At 42.7% G+C, this 15708-nt stretch overlaps 1 protein-coding gene across 2 annotated transcripts in view; it reads right to left on the bottom strand.

The window, feature by feature from the left end:
• The window catches only part of PTP4A2 (protein tyrosine phosphatase 4A2), a 46551-nt gene that overhangs the window by 13479 nt on the left and 17364 nt on the right, over positions 1-15708 (bottom strand). For both annotated transcript variants that reach the window (XM_075908565.1, XM_075908564.1), the window contains exons 2-3: positions 3426-4092; positions 1375-1467 (exon numbers count right to left, since the gene is read on the bottom strand). In XM_075908565.1, the coding sequence (XP_075764680.1) occupies positions 1375-1467; positions 3426-3521 (189 nt within the window). In that variant the 5' untranslated portion in view covers positions 3522-4092. The remainder of the gene's footprint in view (positions 1-1374; positions 1468-3425; positions 4093-15708) is intronic.

Raw genomic sequence — 15708 nt, 5'->3', positions numbered from 1 at the left:
ATTTTATTGAAAAGCCATGAATGACATACTATAGCTATTAAGATGGTCTGCCTCAAAAGTTAACGTGTGCTTTCATCTGTATCTAGTCACACCACTAATGAAAACTCAACCTAGAAAACCAAGCAACACCAGATTTCACTGTGCAAATCTACCTTAAATCGCAGTTACAGAATTTCTCCTGCACAAAGGAAGAAGCCAATAGCTACGCTGCACTTATAGCTGAACCCACTGAATTCTATGGCCAGGTCAATCTCTCACATTACCAGTATTTTATGCTAGTTCTGGTCTATATCACACGCAATATAGCCATGTGTCAAACATAAGAACAGCCGTACTGGGTCAGACCAAAGGTCCATCTAGCCCACTATCCTGTCTGCTGACAGTGGCCAATACCAGATGCCCCAGAGGGAGGGATCATAACAGGTAATCCTCATGTGATCCCTAGCCTGTCACCCACTTCCAGCGAAAAAGCACCATGTAAAATGATGGCTGTTTTCAGCTTGTGTGTTAAAAATGTCACAAGTGACAAAATTAAGTGAATGCCAGAAGATCAACAACAATATTTTTCAAATCAAGTGAGTACCTGTGAAATGTATCAGATCATCACTAGCAAAGAAATTTTAAGTTTTATGCAGAACAAGTATCTTATCAGTGTGTCTTACCAAGGTTGTAAAGGTACCACCGGAGGTTAAAGGAAGCAGGTATGCCCCGGTGCACAGCTCTGGCAAGAGCTGGCTGAGCTGCGGCAAAAGCCAGCAGGGAGATATTTAAAGAGCTGGCAGAGACACAGGTTACAATAGGACAGGACCTGTAAGAAATGTCAAGTTACCTTCACCGCTGGGTACCACCTATAGCAGTGAGAAGTCATGCTTCATTCTGTAGGAACCAGTAACAAAGCCAGTTATGAAATGGTCACTGGTTCTAGGTACAAGGTTGAAACCACCAAATCAAATCACTGAGGCTGAACAGATGCAATCCTGCTTCTACCAGAGGTTCAGTTTGTTTCCTTCTATCTCCACATTTCTGTTGAAAAGTGCATGCATCAAAAGTCATTAACTTTATCAATAATCTGGTTTGAACATGGATCAAGAGATGAACAGCAAAATATCTCCTGAGACACCCAGACCTCTATGAATAGGAGTTTCTATTCTAACAAGGATACCTGGTTGTAGTAATAATAAAAAATATCTGACATATTTCACAAAGTTACAAACAGTATACTGAACAACCATATTTAAGTGAGCCCTCAGTTGTTATAGTAGTCACACATTCCGAGTCATTATCAGGCAAAAGCATCAATGCCAAACAGTGCTGGAACATCTGATTCATATTTAATGATTTTTTAGTTCAGAAAGAATTTTAAAGGAGACTCACTAGAACTTGGATTCCTTCTTTTTCAACAGGAGCTTTATCATACGTGGCATCACAAACTCGCACCAAAGTTGTCACTCCATACTTCTTAAGCTCCTTTGAGAACAAGAAGGAAAGCAAACACATGAAGCATACTGCCAGAATGAGGAATTAGAGCATTTTCTCAGCTTTAACAAAGCCCCATAAACATGCTATGCTGACTCAATTGGAGTGTACATAGCTCTGCAGTTCCATGGAGACGACTGAATAATGGAGGAGCAAGGATAGCTCCAAGAGTCTCATGGTTCTAAGCTGGATGTGGTCTTCCCAGGCATTAGGATGCGGACTAAAAGGCTGAGGAAGGGGGAAGATAGGAAAGTTTACAAATTAAAAGCCAAACAAATTGTACAGGATAAAATAAAGCACAAGCAATCCACAGCTCCAGGGTGAGTTACAGCAACAATGAGCACTGCATATGGTTTACAAACTGTCGACATAACCCGCCTTGTCTCGGATACAAATGAGGAAGTCATTAAACTTTAGTCTATACACAACCCCAGGGACAACACCCACAGAGCAGAATAGAGTCTCGGTCTCTAAGTGTAGACTATATAGCAATGGGTGGAGTTCGCCCCACTGCGGGGGGATCAGTCCACTACTTTGTCCATCTAACCTAGAGCAGGAGGCCAGAGTGGGAAAAGTGCTCTATAGGTATGCACATTTAACAGCAAAAAGAAAATAGCTACTTATACCCCTATGCAGATTCTTTTCTCTTTATTAATACAAGCACGAAGCTGTCTGCCTCAAGCAGTGCTGACACATTTTGAGACCGGATGAATAGAACATGCACAGAACCATATTCTAGTTATTAAGTAGCATATCGTGCTAGTTAAATAATCAGAAAAATCAAACTAAAGCTGACCCAGTTCATTTTGAGAGTTCAAAGAGCAAGCAGCATTTCCTCCTATGCCTGTCTCAGGAATGGCTCTTCAAAATTTTATATTTAAATGTTATACCACATGCACAATCCGTCCCAGATTCTAGGCCCCCAGACAAGGTATTAGAAAAATAATCCATAACAATAAAATGGAAACATCCCATCAATGGGAGGATCGGGGTTTCTGTCCAAATTAGCCATTAGTATCCCGAACTGACTGTTGACCTAGAGAGCGTCTTCCTGAAAGGTGGAATCATGTTGATATGAAAGCTCAGTGTCAAATTACAAGATTTTAACAGAATGGAAGAGATCTATTACATCAAATCTTACTCCTGGCAAGGGCATCATATCATTTCCCAAAAGGGCTTATAAAATATGCCAGAGTTCGCAACAAGATGTGATGTAGTGGTATGCTCTCAGTACTTCTCTGGTGATGCCATCTATTTACGCAAAATTTAAGCTTCAGTTTTAAAAAGTGTTTAAGACCTTATGGTTTTAATTACAGATTGCACCTCCCTAGTCTGGCTCTCTTGCAACCTGACCAGGCCCAAACCCAGGAATTTGTCAGACGAGCGGAGGTCAATGCCAGACCTTCTGCTCCCACGCTCCTCTTTGGCAGCAGCAGATGGGTAAGCATTGCAGCCTGGTTGCACTCCTGGCCTGTCACCAGCTGCGGGACTGCACTTCTTAGTCTCCGGCTGCAGAGCTCTGCAGCCACCCTGCCTCTTCTCCCAAGCATCCCTTGTCCCCACTTCTCCCCCTTCCCGAGCTTACAGACAAGGCATGGATTCTTCACACTGTCTGATCCATGAAACTGGGTCAACCTAACTTTTTATTGCAGACTGAGCCTAAAGAGAGTCATGTTTATGGGCTCCAAAAGGAGTCTAATCCAGTTTCTCTCAGTCAAAAGATGCAGGACTTTGAAGAAAGGAAATCAAAGGCTTCCTTCTTATAGAATCAAGAGAACTTTAAGCAGTTTATAAACAAAGTACTGAACAGTTTAAAAAATACTTTAAGTATAAAGGGTATTTTTGAAAGCATCACCCATGGTGGATCAGGGAGATGTCTTTAGTGCTGCTCTAAAAATTTCAAAACACAAAGAATGGAAAAACCATACTAGTGTACGTGGCTATCTTACCTCTGTGAATTTGTTGAGAGTTGCATTGGTTGGGTTGTGCGTGATCAGGAAACGCATACTCTCATAAGTAATCTCCACTGGGGCTGGACGGTTCATAATGGCAAACAAAAATAGATAGGGGGCAAAAAAAAAAAAAAAAAAAAAAAAAAAAATCAATAACCCTTGAAACGTTCCACAGCAGAAAACATTAAAAAGACAACTAAAATGCCTGGGATTGATCAGAACTATCTTTATTGACTTGTTCTTTATGATTTTTCACTTCAAGAAAACCAGGTTTACTTTAGAATCCACTTGAATTCAATTTAGGCCTCAAAAACTGCAGGTGGTATCCTTCAGACTCCAAAAATTCTGACTACACGCAAGACTAGGCAGCCTGTACTACATTTAGGCACTGGTGAGGCGAAAAAAATAAGGGCAGATCTTCTCTCCACTTTGTTTTCTTGACACTTAGTTTTGCTTGAGTCAGTAAAAGGAATATGCTTCCAATATGCAGAAGATATCCCATATATTTGAAGGTGACCGCTGTGTTTGGAGTCTTCAAGGCAAAGTAATTATGGTACGTAGGACACGCTCACTTGTCAGCCAGGGTGCTGTGCTGGGCCTGGCAGAAATCTGCCCTGATGCTCAGAATCGCCATAAATGTGTGACGTATATTCCAACAGAAAACCTAAGAAGAAGAAAAATGCCATATTTAAAAGAGATTGTTTCTTTTGATCGTACAGCGCTATTGAATACAGTGCACCCAGAAACCTCAACGTAATTAATCATTAAGCTTTAAGAGAAACAAGACTGATTTAGAAAGTGTTTTGATGTACACAATCATATTTTACTGTCCTACAAAGAAGCATCCTTTCGGTTTATCTTTTAGCATGCTGGATGACAAATATTCTACAAAATCTCACTTAATCAAAAAGCTAAGTAAAACTGAACACCAGAACTAAAGGGGAAATATCCATCATTTTCCGCTCAGGTAGCTCATAATTAAACATTTACAATAGAAAACAGCAGACATTCTCCACAGCCACACAATCTATATGGGACGCAGGGGAGCAGACAGCAGTGCGTGGCCCCAGGCAAGCTACTGTGGGGGTGGGGGAAAGGGCGATTTAAAAGGCCTGAGGCTCAGTAGCTGCAATGCGCTCAGGCCCTTTAGAATCGCCAGGCCCCAGCACAACTGCCGCCTCCGCCTCATCCCCATCAGCAGGCCTGGTGGAACTCGGTATGTTCTTGGAGGACAGTTCCATCAATGGCTATGAACCAAGACGGTCCAGGATGTAATCCCATGCTCTGGGTGTCCCTAAACCTCTGATCCATGAAGCTGGGATTGGATGACAGGGAATAATTACCTTGTTCTGTTCACTCTCACTGAAGCATCTTGCACTGGCCAATAGGCTAAATGGACAGGATACTAGGCTAACTGGACCATTGGTCTGACCTACTATGGTCATTCTTATGTTTCTTAATCTGTAAATAAGATGACCTTTCATCAACTATTTATGGAAGTTCAGTTTCAACACAAAACGATTAGATGACAGTTTCACTAATCAGATCATCGCTTCCCTCAAGTAAATATGACTAGCAGGAAGCAGAGAAACAACAACGCTGCTGACACTTTGCAAAACAATATTCAGAACAGACAACATAATGGAATACAGCTATTTTGGATCAATGCTGATCTTACCCAAGTTAGGGCATTCATCAGGTAAGACTGTCTACACATAAATTGCTACAGCAGCACAGCTGCAGACCCGCAACTGCACAGTATTAGTGCTTTAGTGTAGACACACTCTACACTGACAGGAGGGGATCCCTCATCACTTTGTTAATCCATCTCACTAAGAGATGGTATCCGGGTCAATGGAAGATTTCTTTGCCTGACTTTGTGCTGTCCACACTGGGGGTTAGCCAGCTTAACTACATCTCTTAGAGGCGTGGATTTGTCAGTGTAAGTTTTCAGTCTGGACCAACCCTAAAACAAAGGAGTATGGAATTATTATAGCCACGCTGGTAGTGCCACCACTGTTTACTCAATACTTCTAAGACCTTGCTTTCAGTTGCTCATCACTTTACCAAACATCAATCATTTGGGATGAAATTTTCCATGCTGGCTGCTTGCCTCAGCATGGGGGTGGTAAAATATGTTTTGTTCGTGTTAGAAAAACTGTACAGCCAGTTTGCTATGACGCTCGTCTACATGATATTTTGGAGAAGGGTCATGACATTTGGCAAGGAGGTTGCCTTCCTGTAACAAAAATGCTTTTTGCTGTCCCCTTTAAAATGTACCAAAATTAGGCCAAGTTATACAACTATGAAAATTCTCAGTTCATAGACTCTGAAGTTTCTGCTGAGAGTGCAGTAGCTAAATTCTCTGAAGACTGTTTACAATGAGCATGCTCCAGTCCGGGGCTGCAAGGGCTAAGCCTGTGGTGTCCAACATGCTAGTCACTAGGCACTTAACTAAACCAGCAAATGTTTCTAGTATGGATCTGACCTGAAATGCAGAGGGGTGAAGGGAGCCAGGCCTGCCTGGGATGGGGCATAATCCAGTAGGAACTATTCTGAAACCACAAACCCACTTCAAAGGCAACCAAACATTTAAAATTAAGAACTTTTAGTCTCTGCCAACTGCATCCAAGTTTTCAATAATGCAGTGTCTACCATGCACTCATGCCACTTAAGTCACATGAAGGATGTTTTATACTAGACAAACAAGATGTAACAAATTTAATTTAATGCTCCCATAAAGTTTATAGACACAGAGCCACCTAACTGCTGGAAGCAAACTAAATGGGCACACTTAAGGGTGAAATGCTAAGCAAAAGCAGGAAGTTTGTCTTTTCCTAGGGAAGTGAAAGGTTAACTGGTAACCATTAACTGGTGGAGGCTGGAGCAGCTCCCCACCTTCCACTGGCAGAGGGCTGCTTTGACCCACAGGTGGCCCACAAGCAGTGGCTGCTACCATGTCTGAAGCCTGGTCACCATGTATGAAGCCTGGTCACCCCGCAGGCGAGGGCTGCTTCTGGGCAATTAACCAATTAAACGGGATTTTGCATCCCTACCTTTTATTGCTCCTTTCAGCACAACTACAGGATATTTTTTCCCTGCTTGTTTTTAAGCAGAGAAAACTCAAGATTGGTGTGTCTTTTCCTAGAAGATTTTAGCAAGATCTTTGGAGAAGTGTGATGACAGCAGCCAGAAATCTGAGCATAGACAGTTTATTACTCAGGTTTTGGGCTTCCTCTGATATCACTATGACAACCCAAGATTTTGCCAAGCGTTCTGTACACAAAAAGTCAACAACATATTATTTACATAAAAATGACAGAAAAGTTTTAAATTAAAAAAAATCATTAAACCAATCTTTGTACAAAGGAATAAAGAGCACTAAATGTTGTACTCAGACAAGGAATTCAGCTTTACCTACTGGAAACAAGACACACTTTACCAGAATGGTCTTAACCACTATGAATAATTTCAAATAAAATAGACCTTTAAGTTAAAGAAAAAAGAAATAAAAAGCACACTTAAAGCTACAGAAATGTGTAACAGCAATTTTTTAAAAGCAGCCTTAACCAATGGAGGAATATATTTTTAAAAAATGCAAAACTGACATCTTACAATCAGTAGCCTAAAACTTGAACTAAAGATCAAAATGGCCCACATAATCAATTATGAAAAAATCACAGAAAAACAAACTCTTGGTGTGATCTCTGGGGAACCATGTGAGGGAAAGACTCTGGTTCTTCCTTCTCCACAGGCGTCAGGGGAGCCAAGTGGGGGCCAGGTTTCTTTACTCCCCCCATCAGGTCAGATTCTCTGGGGAGCTGTGTGGGGGGTGTCTCTCCGCTGTTCCTCCCCATGTGGTCAGATTATGTGGGAGAGAGGTCTGTCTGCACCCCATCATCTCTGGAAAGCCAAGGTTATGGAGCAAGAAGATTTTTTTTTCTCACCCATCTCTCACTAATTTCTCACCATTACCTAATTTACTTCTTTTTTCTGGTGGGGAAGGGATAGTGCTTCAGGTTTCCTCAATTGCTCCCAGAAGGTGACATCCACAGAGCTGAAGGAACAAGCTCCACAGACCCAGTGCTCCAGGACTCAGGGCTTCAGGACCCACAGGAAGCATGCTGGGACTTGGGGCTTCATCCCTGAGGGAGGTGTGCTGGGACTGAAGCAACCCCCTATGTGCCCCATGATCTGCTGAAAAGCTTCTGGTGATACATATTTGGACCATGAGCCACCTATTGATTACTCTTGATGTAAAGCTTTGTATTTCATGTCTAAAGAATGATTAAGGATGTGAAGCTATGTGTTAAATACAGGAAGTCCCCGGGTTACGTACAAGATAGGGACTGTAGGTTTGTTCTTAAGTTGAATCTGTATGTAAGTCGGAACTGGCATCCAGATTCAGCCGCTGCTGAAACTGATCAGTTTCAACAGCGGCTGAATCTGGATGCCAGTTCTGACTTACATACAGATTCAACTTAAGAACCCCAGGCATCCCCAAGTCAGCTGCTGCTGAAACTGATCAGCGGCTGATTCCAGGAAGCCCAGGGCAGGGGCTTCCTGTAGTCAGCCACTGGTCAGTTTCAGCAGCGGCTGACTTGGGGATGCCTGGGGCAGAGCAGCTGGGATGCTGCTGGGTTGGTCCAGTAGCACCGCCGCTCCTCAGCGCTACTGGACCAACCCAGCAGCACCCAAGCTGCTCTGCCCCAGGCGTCCTGATTCAGCCGCTGATTCAGGACGCATGGGGCAGAGCAGCTGGGGTGCTGCCGGGTTGGTCCAGTAGCGCCCAGGGCGGCGCTACAGGACCAACCAGCAGCGCCCCAGCTGCTGTACCACAGGCGTCTGGAGCAAAGCCACGGAGCATGGGGGCAGCGGGACAGCCCAGACGCGCCGTGCCTGTCCTGCTGCCCTCGGACTCCGCAGCTTTGCTCTGCTTTGCTCCCCGTCCCCCTGGTCTGCAGACCAGAAGGACGGGGAGCAAAACGGCGGAACACGCGGGCAGCAGACAGCCCAGACGCACGTCTGGGCTGTCTGCCGCCCGCGTGTTCCGCCGCTTTGCTCCCCGTCCTTCTGGTCTGCAGACCAGGGGGACGGGGAGCAAAGCAGAGCAAAGCGGCTGAACACGCGGGCAGTGGACAGCCCAGACGCGTCTGGGCAGTCCGCTGCCTGCGTGCTCTGCTGCTTTGCTTCCTCTCCCTGGTCTGCTGGAGACCAGGGAGAGGGCCCCGTTCGTAACTGCGGATCCGACATAAGTCGGATCCGCGTAACTCGGGGACTGCCTGTATATGAATATTTTGAGAAACTATGCTATATGCTAAATTATAAGCATCCAAAGATGATTTGGTTGTCTCTATGCATATTTGCCCCCAATACCACAATGTAAGGGAACACATTTTATCAGTGAAAACTCTTTTTAAAAAAGCATTATGGGAACTAGACTAGGAAAATCACTATTATCCATCATGCTGGGTCAACAAGCCCTTACCTCCAGACAGTAAACTTAAGCATCTTTCACTCTGCCAGTCAAGCAATCAACAGCACTTAATCCTGGGCACAGGGACTGGCCATTATAATTGATCAGAATGAAAATATAACCTATCTTCAAGCTCAATGAATGCCACAAAATAAAGAATTCTGAGTTAGTTTTTGATTCCCAGGTTCTGTTCTTCAGAAAGAGGGAAGGTGAAAGTGGACAGCTACCAAGACATTGCAACTAGGTTGCTTTCTTATGGATAATTAAGTATTATGTGCTAAAAGGCAAAAAAGTATCCAGAACCTCAGCACTACAGTAAGCCATGACTGGTCTGTAACAAAACAGTATAGACCTTGTACTGACAATTCATTTTGCTCTTTAGGCTCCCTTATAATAGCCTCATAGCATTTGATATGGCCTAAAAAGGCATCTTTATTAAATTACATACACAAATACTGTACAACTTGCAAGAGTTTTTACTTTTAAAAACAGATGGAAGAAGATACCTATATTAACCGCTAAAGCAAGGGTCTCAAAAGTTGCGAGCCTGTTTCAAGGGGCTCGCCGGGGTGGTGTTACACTTGCTGGAAACTCAGAGCCAAATCAGAAGCCTGAGCCTCACTGCTGGGGACCAAAGCTGAAGGGCTCAAGCTTTGGGACTCAGGTTAGAGGCCCCCATGTGGCAGCAGGGCTCAGCATTCAGTCCTAGCTCCTAAAATGTTGCGTAGGAATTTTTGGTGTCAGGATAATCACGGCTCAATGACCTTTGAGAAACCCTGCTCTAAAATTTTATTTAAGAAATGCTACATCAGTCCCTTGTTTTAGATGAACCAAAAATGGTCAAACATGATTCCTGACTTGACAGAAAGCAATATTAAATCTGTGAACTTTAAGCAGAAAATCAAACTTAAATGCGATTGCCAGAGACTACCTACTTTAGCTATGGATTGATACCTAATTCAAGCCCTTTAGGTGTGCGAAATCACTTGTACTTATCCTGCTTGAGATTAGCAAAATAGTCCTCCTGACAAGCAGGTATCAACAATCATAAAGTGCTCCCTGGCTTCCCTGCCCCCTTCCAAAACCTACATTTACAATACTCCTCGCCTACATTTACAGACTCCTCACCGCTTTTGCAGATTCAGACTAACACAGCTACCCCTCTGATACATTTACAAGTGTTTCCCTTAAAAGCGACGAGGAGTCCTGTGGCACTTTATAGACTAACAGATTTATTGGAGATTTTCTTATGCCCGTATATTTATACCTGCCCCTGGAATTTCCACTACATGCATCTGACAAAATGGTCTTTGCCCACTAAAGCTTATGCTCCAATAAATCTGTTAGTCTATAAGGTGCCACAGGACTCCTCACAGCTTTTGCAGATCCAGACTAACATTGCTGCCTCTCTGATACTTGACACCATGCAAGTGTTTCCCTTGTTACAGCAAGGCAGTTAAATTGATTGCAACAGCTGCAGCTTCCCAGGATTGCAAGATACAGATACTTTGGGAAAGGTTACTTGGATCACCTTTCAAAATAACCTAGCACACAGGATGTAAAGCAAAACCTGCTAATTTGGCAGTCTATATTAAAAGAACACCTTCAGCATTTGTGAGAACAGCACTTTGCAATCCAGTTTATCTTAACTCATTGTGTTCTTAGTTGAATGCTACATGTGATAGTCTTTTAAGGAGGTTACTTAATAGTCATGAATTGCTGAACTTGTTCCATTTCTGTGTTTTACACCTACATACTTGGAATAAGTGACATGGAGTTTTGCTTTGTTTTTTGGGGAGGAAGGGAGGGAGCAGAGCACTACAAGGGTTGCGTCCTAGAAAAACTGCAATTCTCATGTAGTCTGTGGCCTACCCCAACTTCCCCTGTAATTTCAATTGACTACATCACACTTCACTTCCTGTCACCATACAGCACTGCAACAATCCACTCAATGTGTGGTGGAAGTGAGAAGTGTTAGTAGCAAACAGTTTGCATGCAGTGCAGTTGTAGCTATGTCGGTCCCAGAAAGAGCAGCTCTATCTGGCTTGCAAACTTGTCTCTCTCACCAACAGAAGTTGGTCCAATAGAAGATATGACCTCACCTACCTTGCCTCTGTAATACCACACAGGCACATTCTGAAGTGCCTTGAGGGTTCTGCTGGATTCAAAAAGTGTTTTGTAAGCAAAAGATTTTACAAGGATTGTAAAGAGTTCTCCAATCTAGTCAATGACAATTCTTTTCTAATGTTGCCTGACTGTAGAGAACACAATACTAGTTTGATCATTTCTTGGGAATATTCTTAAACAATCTCTAAAAGAAGCTTGTTCGTAATGACACGTGCCTGGAAAGGGGAGAAGTCAAGCAATTCTGCAGTTCCTCTCAACCCACCACCCCTCTGAGTTCTCTACCAGTTTGCTGACAAGTTCTGCTGATGACTCACTCATTTCCTTTTGCTTGCGCCAACTCACTCTGTTCTCTGCCCTAAAACTAGGCAGGTTTACCTCAATGTTCTGCTTGATAAGACAGACAAATTAGCAAGAGAGAATAAAAGCAGCCAGGTGTTTTTCACAAGACAACACTCTTTCCAATTGGGCACTAATCTTGCATCAAAACATTCAGTGGGAGAAAACACTGGCCTTTCCCATATTTGAGTGACCTCAAAGAACTAATACAACCAACAGTAGAGAAACTGTTTCAAGAAAGAGAAAACATTTCTGTATACTCCAGCAGTGGGAAATGGGCTGATATTCCATTTGGATTTCCAAAGATAAGCTACTGTGTATGTGTTCTATACCAAAAGAGTTTGTTTGCTGAGAGGCAGAAGTAGCTCTGAAACTGGAAACACTGTTTTAGTGTGCTTGTTTTTTTTATCAACCCTCATGTCTAAAACCAGCTCAGAGAGAAACCATATTTGAATATTGTTTAAGTACAATTCCCAGACAACTCCATCTGGGCTCCTAAAAGTGAAAACATCTTCAAAATAATCAAAAACAATGAGCACACCTCAGCGTGATTAGCTTAAAAGCTGCTATGTCCAAAATATAGAACTGAATTTAGACTCCAAGACAAATTTAAATGAATTTAAATTACATTTTAGATAGTCTCCTTGTATCAAAGTGAAATTTGTTTTCCGTTTTAATAGCTCATTCCAAAATAATGGTGCTGAGTTGTATGAACATTTTTTGTTACAAGTACCATATTTTGGAAAACCAATGTTTCCGTGATAACAGAAACCGTTTTTAAGATTCAAAAGAGAAATATAAAACCATCAAATAGGAAGCAAACAGTGGTATTTTCATAGCATTAAAACAAAAAAAAATAAAGATATTATTCCGGAAATAAAATTAGAGCAGAAAAACTCAATTTCTTTACCTTACTCATTTCACATTAGCTTGTCTACATGTGAAACACCACTGTTAACACTTCAGCATAGCCATCATCTACATAGACAGGAGGAGTTCTCCTATTGGCATAGGTAATGCACCTCCTCTATATACGCCCATGGGTTAGGTCAGCTTAACCACATGTCTCAGAGGTGTGGATTTTCCATATCCCTGAGCAACGCAGCTGGGTTGACATAACTTTTTAGCATAAACTAGGCCTGAGTTTAGCCAGTCTCTACTGGAAAATTGACAACGTATAGTGGAAAGTTAACTGCCAAAAGTACACGTACTAAAAGCCATGTTCAGTCTCCACTGAAATGTATAAGTATATGTAAATTGAACTTTTAATAGACTATTGTTAAAATTCAAAGAGATGTGCAACTGTGCTTTCACGCATAGCTAGATTTTCTGTATTACAGACCTAAAAGAATAACTGGTTTTAGAGTAGAAAGGATGGAAACAAGAGAACATGACACAAGTATACTAAACAATTATCAGAGAGAATAAGCCAATACTCCCACCAATATATGCTTGCATAAATCACAGAGCAACACCAATGAAGCTGAGGGGGCAAGAAATTCAACACTGATAAAAGGAAACCTTTGTTAAATACCCCAACACAATTAACCTGTGGCGCTCATTGCTAAAAGATAAGGCCCTGCCAAATTCAGTCATAAAAATGCATCATGAACAGTGAAATCTGGTGGTGTATGTTTTTATCCTACACTATACAGATTTAATAGGAGAGATCAGCATTTCTCAACTTAGAGGTCCTGACCCAGAAGGAATTTATAAGGGGAGGGGTCACAAGATTATTTTTGGGGGGGTACATAGTATTGCCACCCCTTATTTCTATATTGCCTTCAGAACTAGGCAGCTGGAGAATGGTAGCTGCTCAGTGAGGGCCTAGCTGAGCAGGCAGCAGTGTAGAAGGGTGGCAATACCACCATACTTCTGCACTGCTGCTCTTGGTGGGTCTGCATTCTGAGCCGGGACCCCGGCCAGCAGCTGCCTCACTCTGGCTGCCCCCAGTAACAGCACAGAAGTAATTGTAGCAATACCACAACTTCCCTGACACTAACATTGTGACCCACTCCATAACTTCTTTTTGGTTCAGGACCCCAATTACAACACTGTGAAATGTCTGATTTAAATAGCCGAAATAATGGAATTTATTATTTTTTAAGTCTTATGACCATGACATTGACCAAAACAGACTGTGAATTTGGTACGGATGTTAGTGGCTAGTCACCCTCCCCCTCCTCCCCGCCCAACTTGCTGCCTCTATCAGACAAGAGGCAGCAAGTGGGGGAGGGGGGGGGAAGAGGAGCAGGAGCCGGTGCTGGGGTGAACCAGCTTTAAGCTGATTCCCCCAGCATGGTCTCTGTGGTGGGCAGGGGAGGCAAAAGCACAGTGGGGAAAACAGCAGGAGCATGGACTGCTCCAGTCCCTACTGATGCTGGTTACCAATGTGGGCACTTCTGCTTTTGAAATATACAAGAGCTCTCAGGGGCTCTTGTACATTTCAAAAACAGAGGTGCTACAACAAGCAGGTACTCAAACAGTCCCCACTTGCCCCGTTCTCTCTGCAGCGACACCCCCTCTCCCGCGCTGCCTCTATGAGCCGCCTCCCGCGCCCTCCCCCCCACCTTTATCAGAGGCAGCAGCGGAGGAATAGGCGACGCTGCCAGGAAGTAGCCCCTGTCTGCAGGAGTCCCAGCAGGAAGCTGGGCTCCCTACCTACAGGGGCTAGTATCACCAAGCAGCCCCTGTTTGTGGCGGCCAGGGCTAGCAGCAGCCATGTCCATAGCCAGCCCTGGTCAACGCAAACAAGGGCTGGTCTGGCATCAGCCCCTGTTTGCGGTAGAGAGGACTGTCCACTGTGAATAGGGGCTACTGGACTCAGCATGAGCCGGTACCAAGCAGTCCTGGCTCACGCTGATCGCTACGCCTCAACATTTTAAATGTAGTAAGAGCCCAGTGGCTCTTACTACATTTAAAATGCAGAGCAGCAGTGTGGGAGACTCCAGAGCCGGCTCCTGGAGCTACCTCTGCTGTGGCTCTGCACAGCAGTGCTTATCAACTAATCATATAGTCGATACAATTTGTATCAACTATACGATTAGCCAGATAATTGCATTTTAACATCCTTAACTGACACCCAAGTTTAGTATACTTTAAAATAGGCTTAGATGTTCAAAATTTTAAAAAAGTTTAAAATTAGGAGAGAGAGATATAAATAGTCATGCTTCAGGCCTTAAATCATCCAGAAACTGATGGGGATAAGAAAAAATTATTTATGGCTACAATATTTTAAATGATCTATTATAAGATTACTTAGACCCCTGTCTGAAGTATCTAGTATTGGCCACTTTCAGTCAGGATACTTGCCTTACGCAGATCACTGGTCTTATCTAGCATGGCAATTCCTATGTTCTTATGTGTTAAAAAGGTGAAAATCTTAACTCTGAATTTCCAAGCCTTAAGGTGCTGCATTTTCAGTGTTCAAACAGTAATATTTACATGGAGACAGTCTGCACTTCCTTCAACATTTAACAAAGGAATAAAATACCAGATTAATCTGATTATTATAATAAATAAATAAATGTATGCATAACAAAGAAAGCTGATTCACTAGTTCAGCATGGCTCACAAATGACAATATGCTTCCCCCCTTAATGGCAATAAAATACTGCCACCTAAAGTTTGCAGAAACCATCTGATGCTAAAATAATTCTATAGTATCTACTGAATCATTCTGCTCATCTCTCCTCTTGATCCAATAAAAAAACTTGCCTTTATATAAACAATCTAGCATATTGATTCTCTCTGGAAGAGTGAATATCTAGAACAGTACTTGAGTAAGTTCTCTCACAGAGGCCTCACAATAGTTAACCAACACAGCATTCCACAACAGGGCAAAGTACAGAGGCTAGAACTATGAGACAGACTATGTTCACAATTTAGATATAGAAAACATAAGTTCTACTGTCTAAACTGAAAACTGACACTTATAATTAGAACTATGAAATTGAACCTCTGTTTCTGTTAGACACACAGAGATTTGCAGCTACAACCATGTCTCCTTCATAGAAATGCATTCCAGCAGTCAATTTTCAACAGTGTTTATATTCCTACCTCTTGTCAAGCTCTCAGTCTATAAAATAGTTTCTTTCCATCGGTTGGGCTTATAGAAGTCAAACATTTCTATACTTTGAGTCACACATTAGGTTTTTTTTTTAACTACCACTGCAGTTCTGAGTCAGAACTTGTGCTGTTCATGGGGGGGGGGGGGGGGGGATCACAATCCATTTTCCATTTACACAGGAGCTTTTGAAAAAGTCAACCTTCTTCCCACCCCCAACTGAAAATGCCCTAAGAGAAAAAGCAGCTTGTGACTAATCATGCTAATGAGCCACA

The sequence above is a fragment of the Pelodiscus sinensis genome, chromosome 25 (genome assembly GCF_049634645.1).
Source record: "Pelodiscus sinensis isolate JC-2024 chromosome 25, ASM4963464v1, whole genome shotgun sequence".
NCBI lineage: Eukaryota > Metazoa > Chordata > Testudines > Trionychidae > Pelodiscus > Pelodiscus sinensis.
This window is presented reverse-complemented; position numbering and strand designations above follow the sequence as displayed.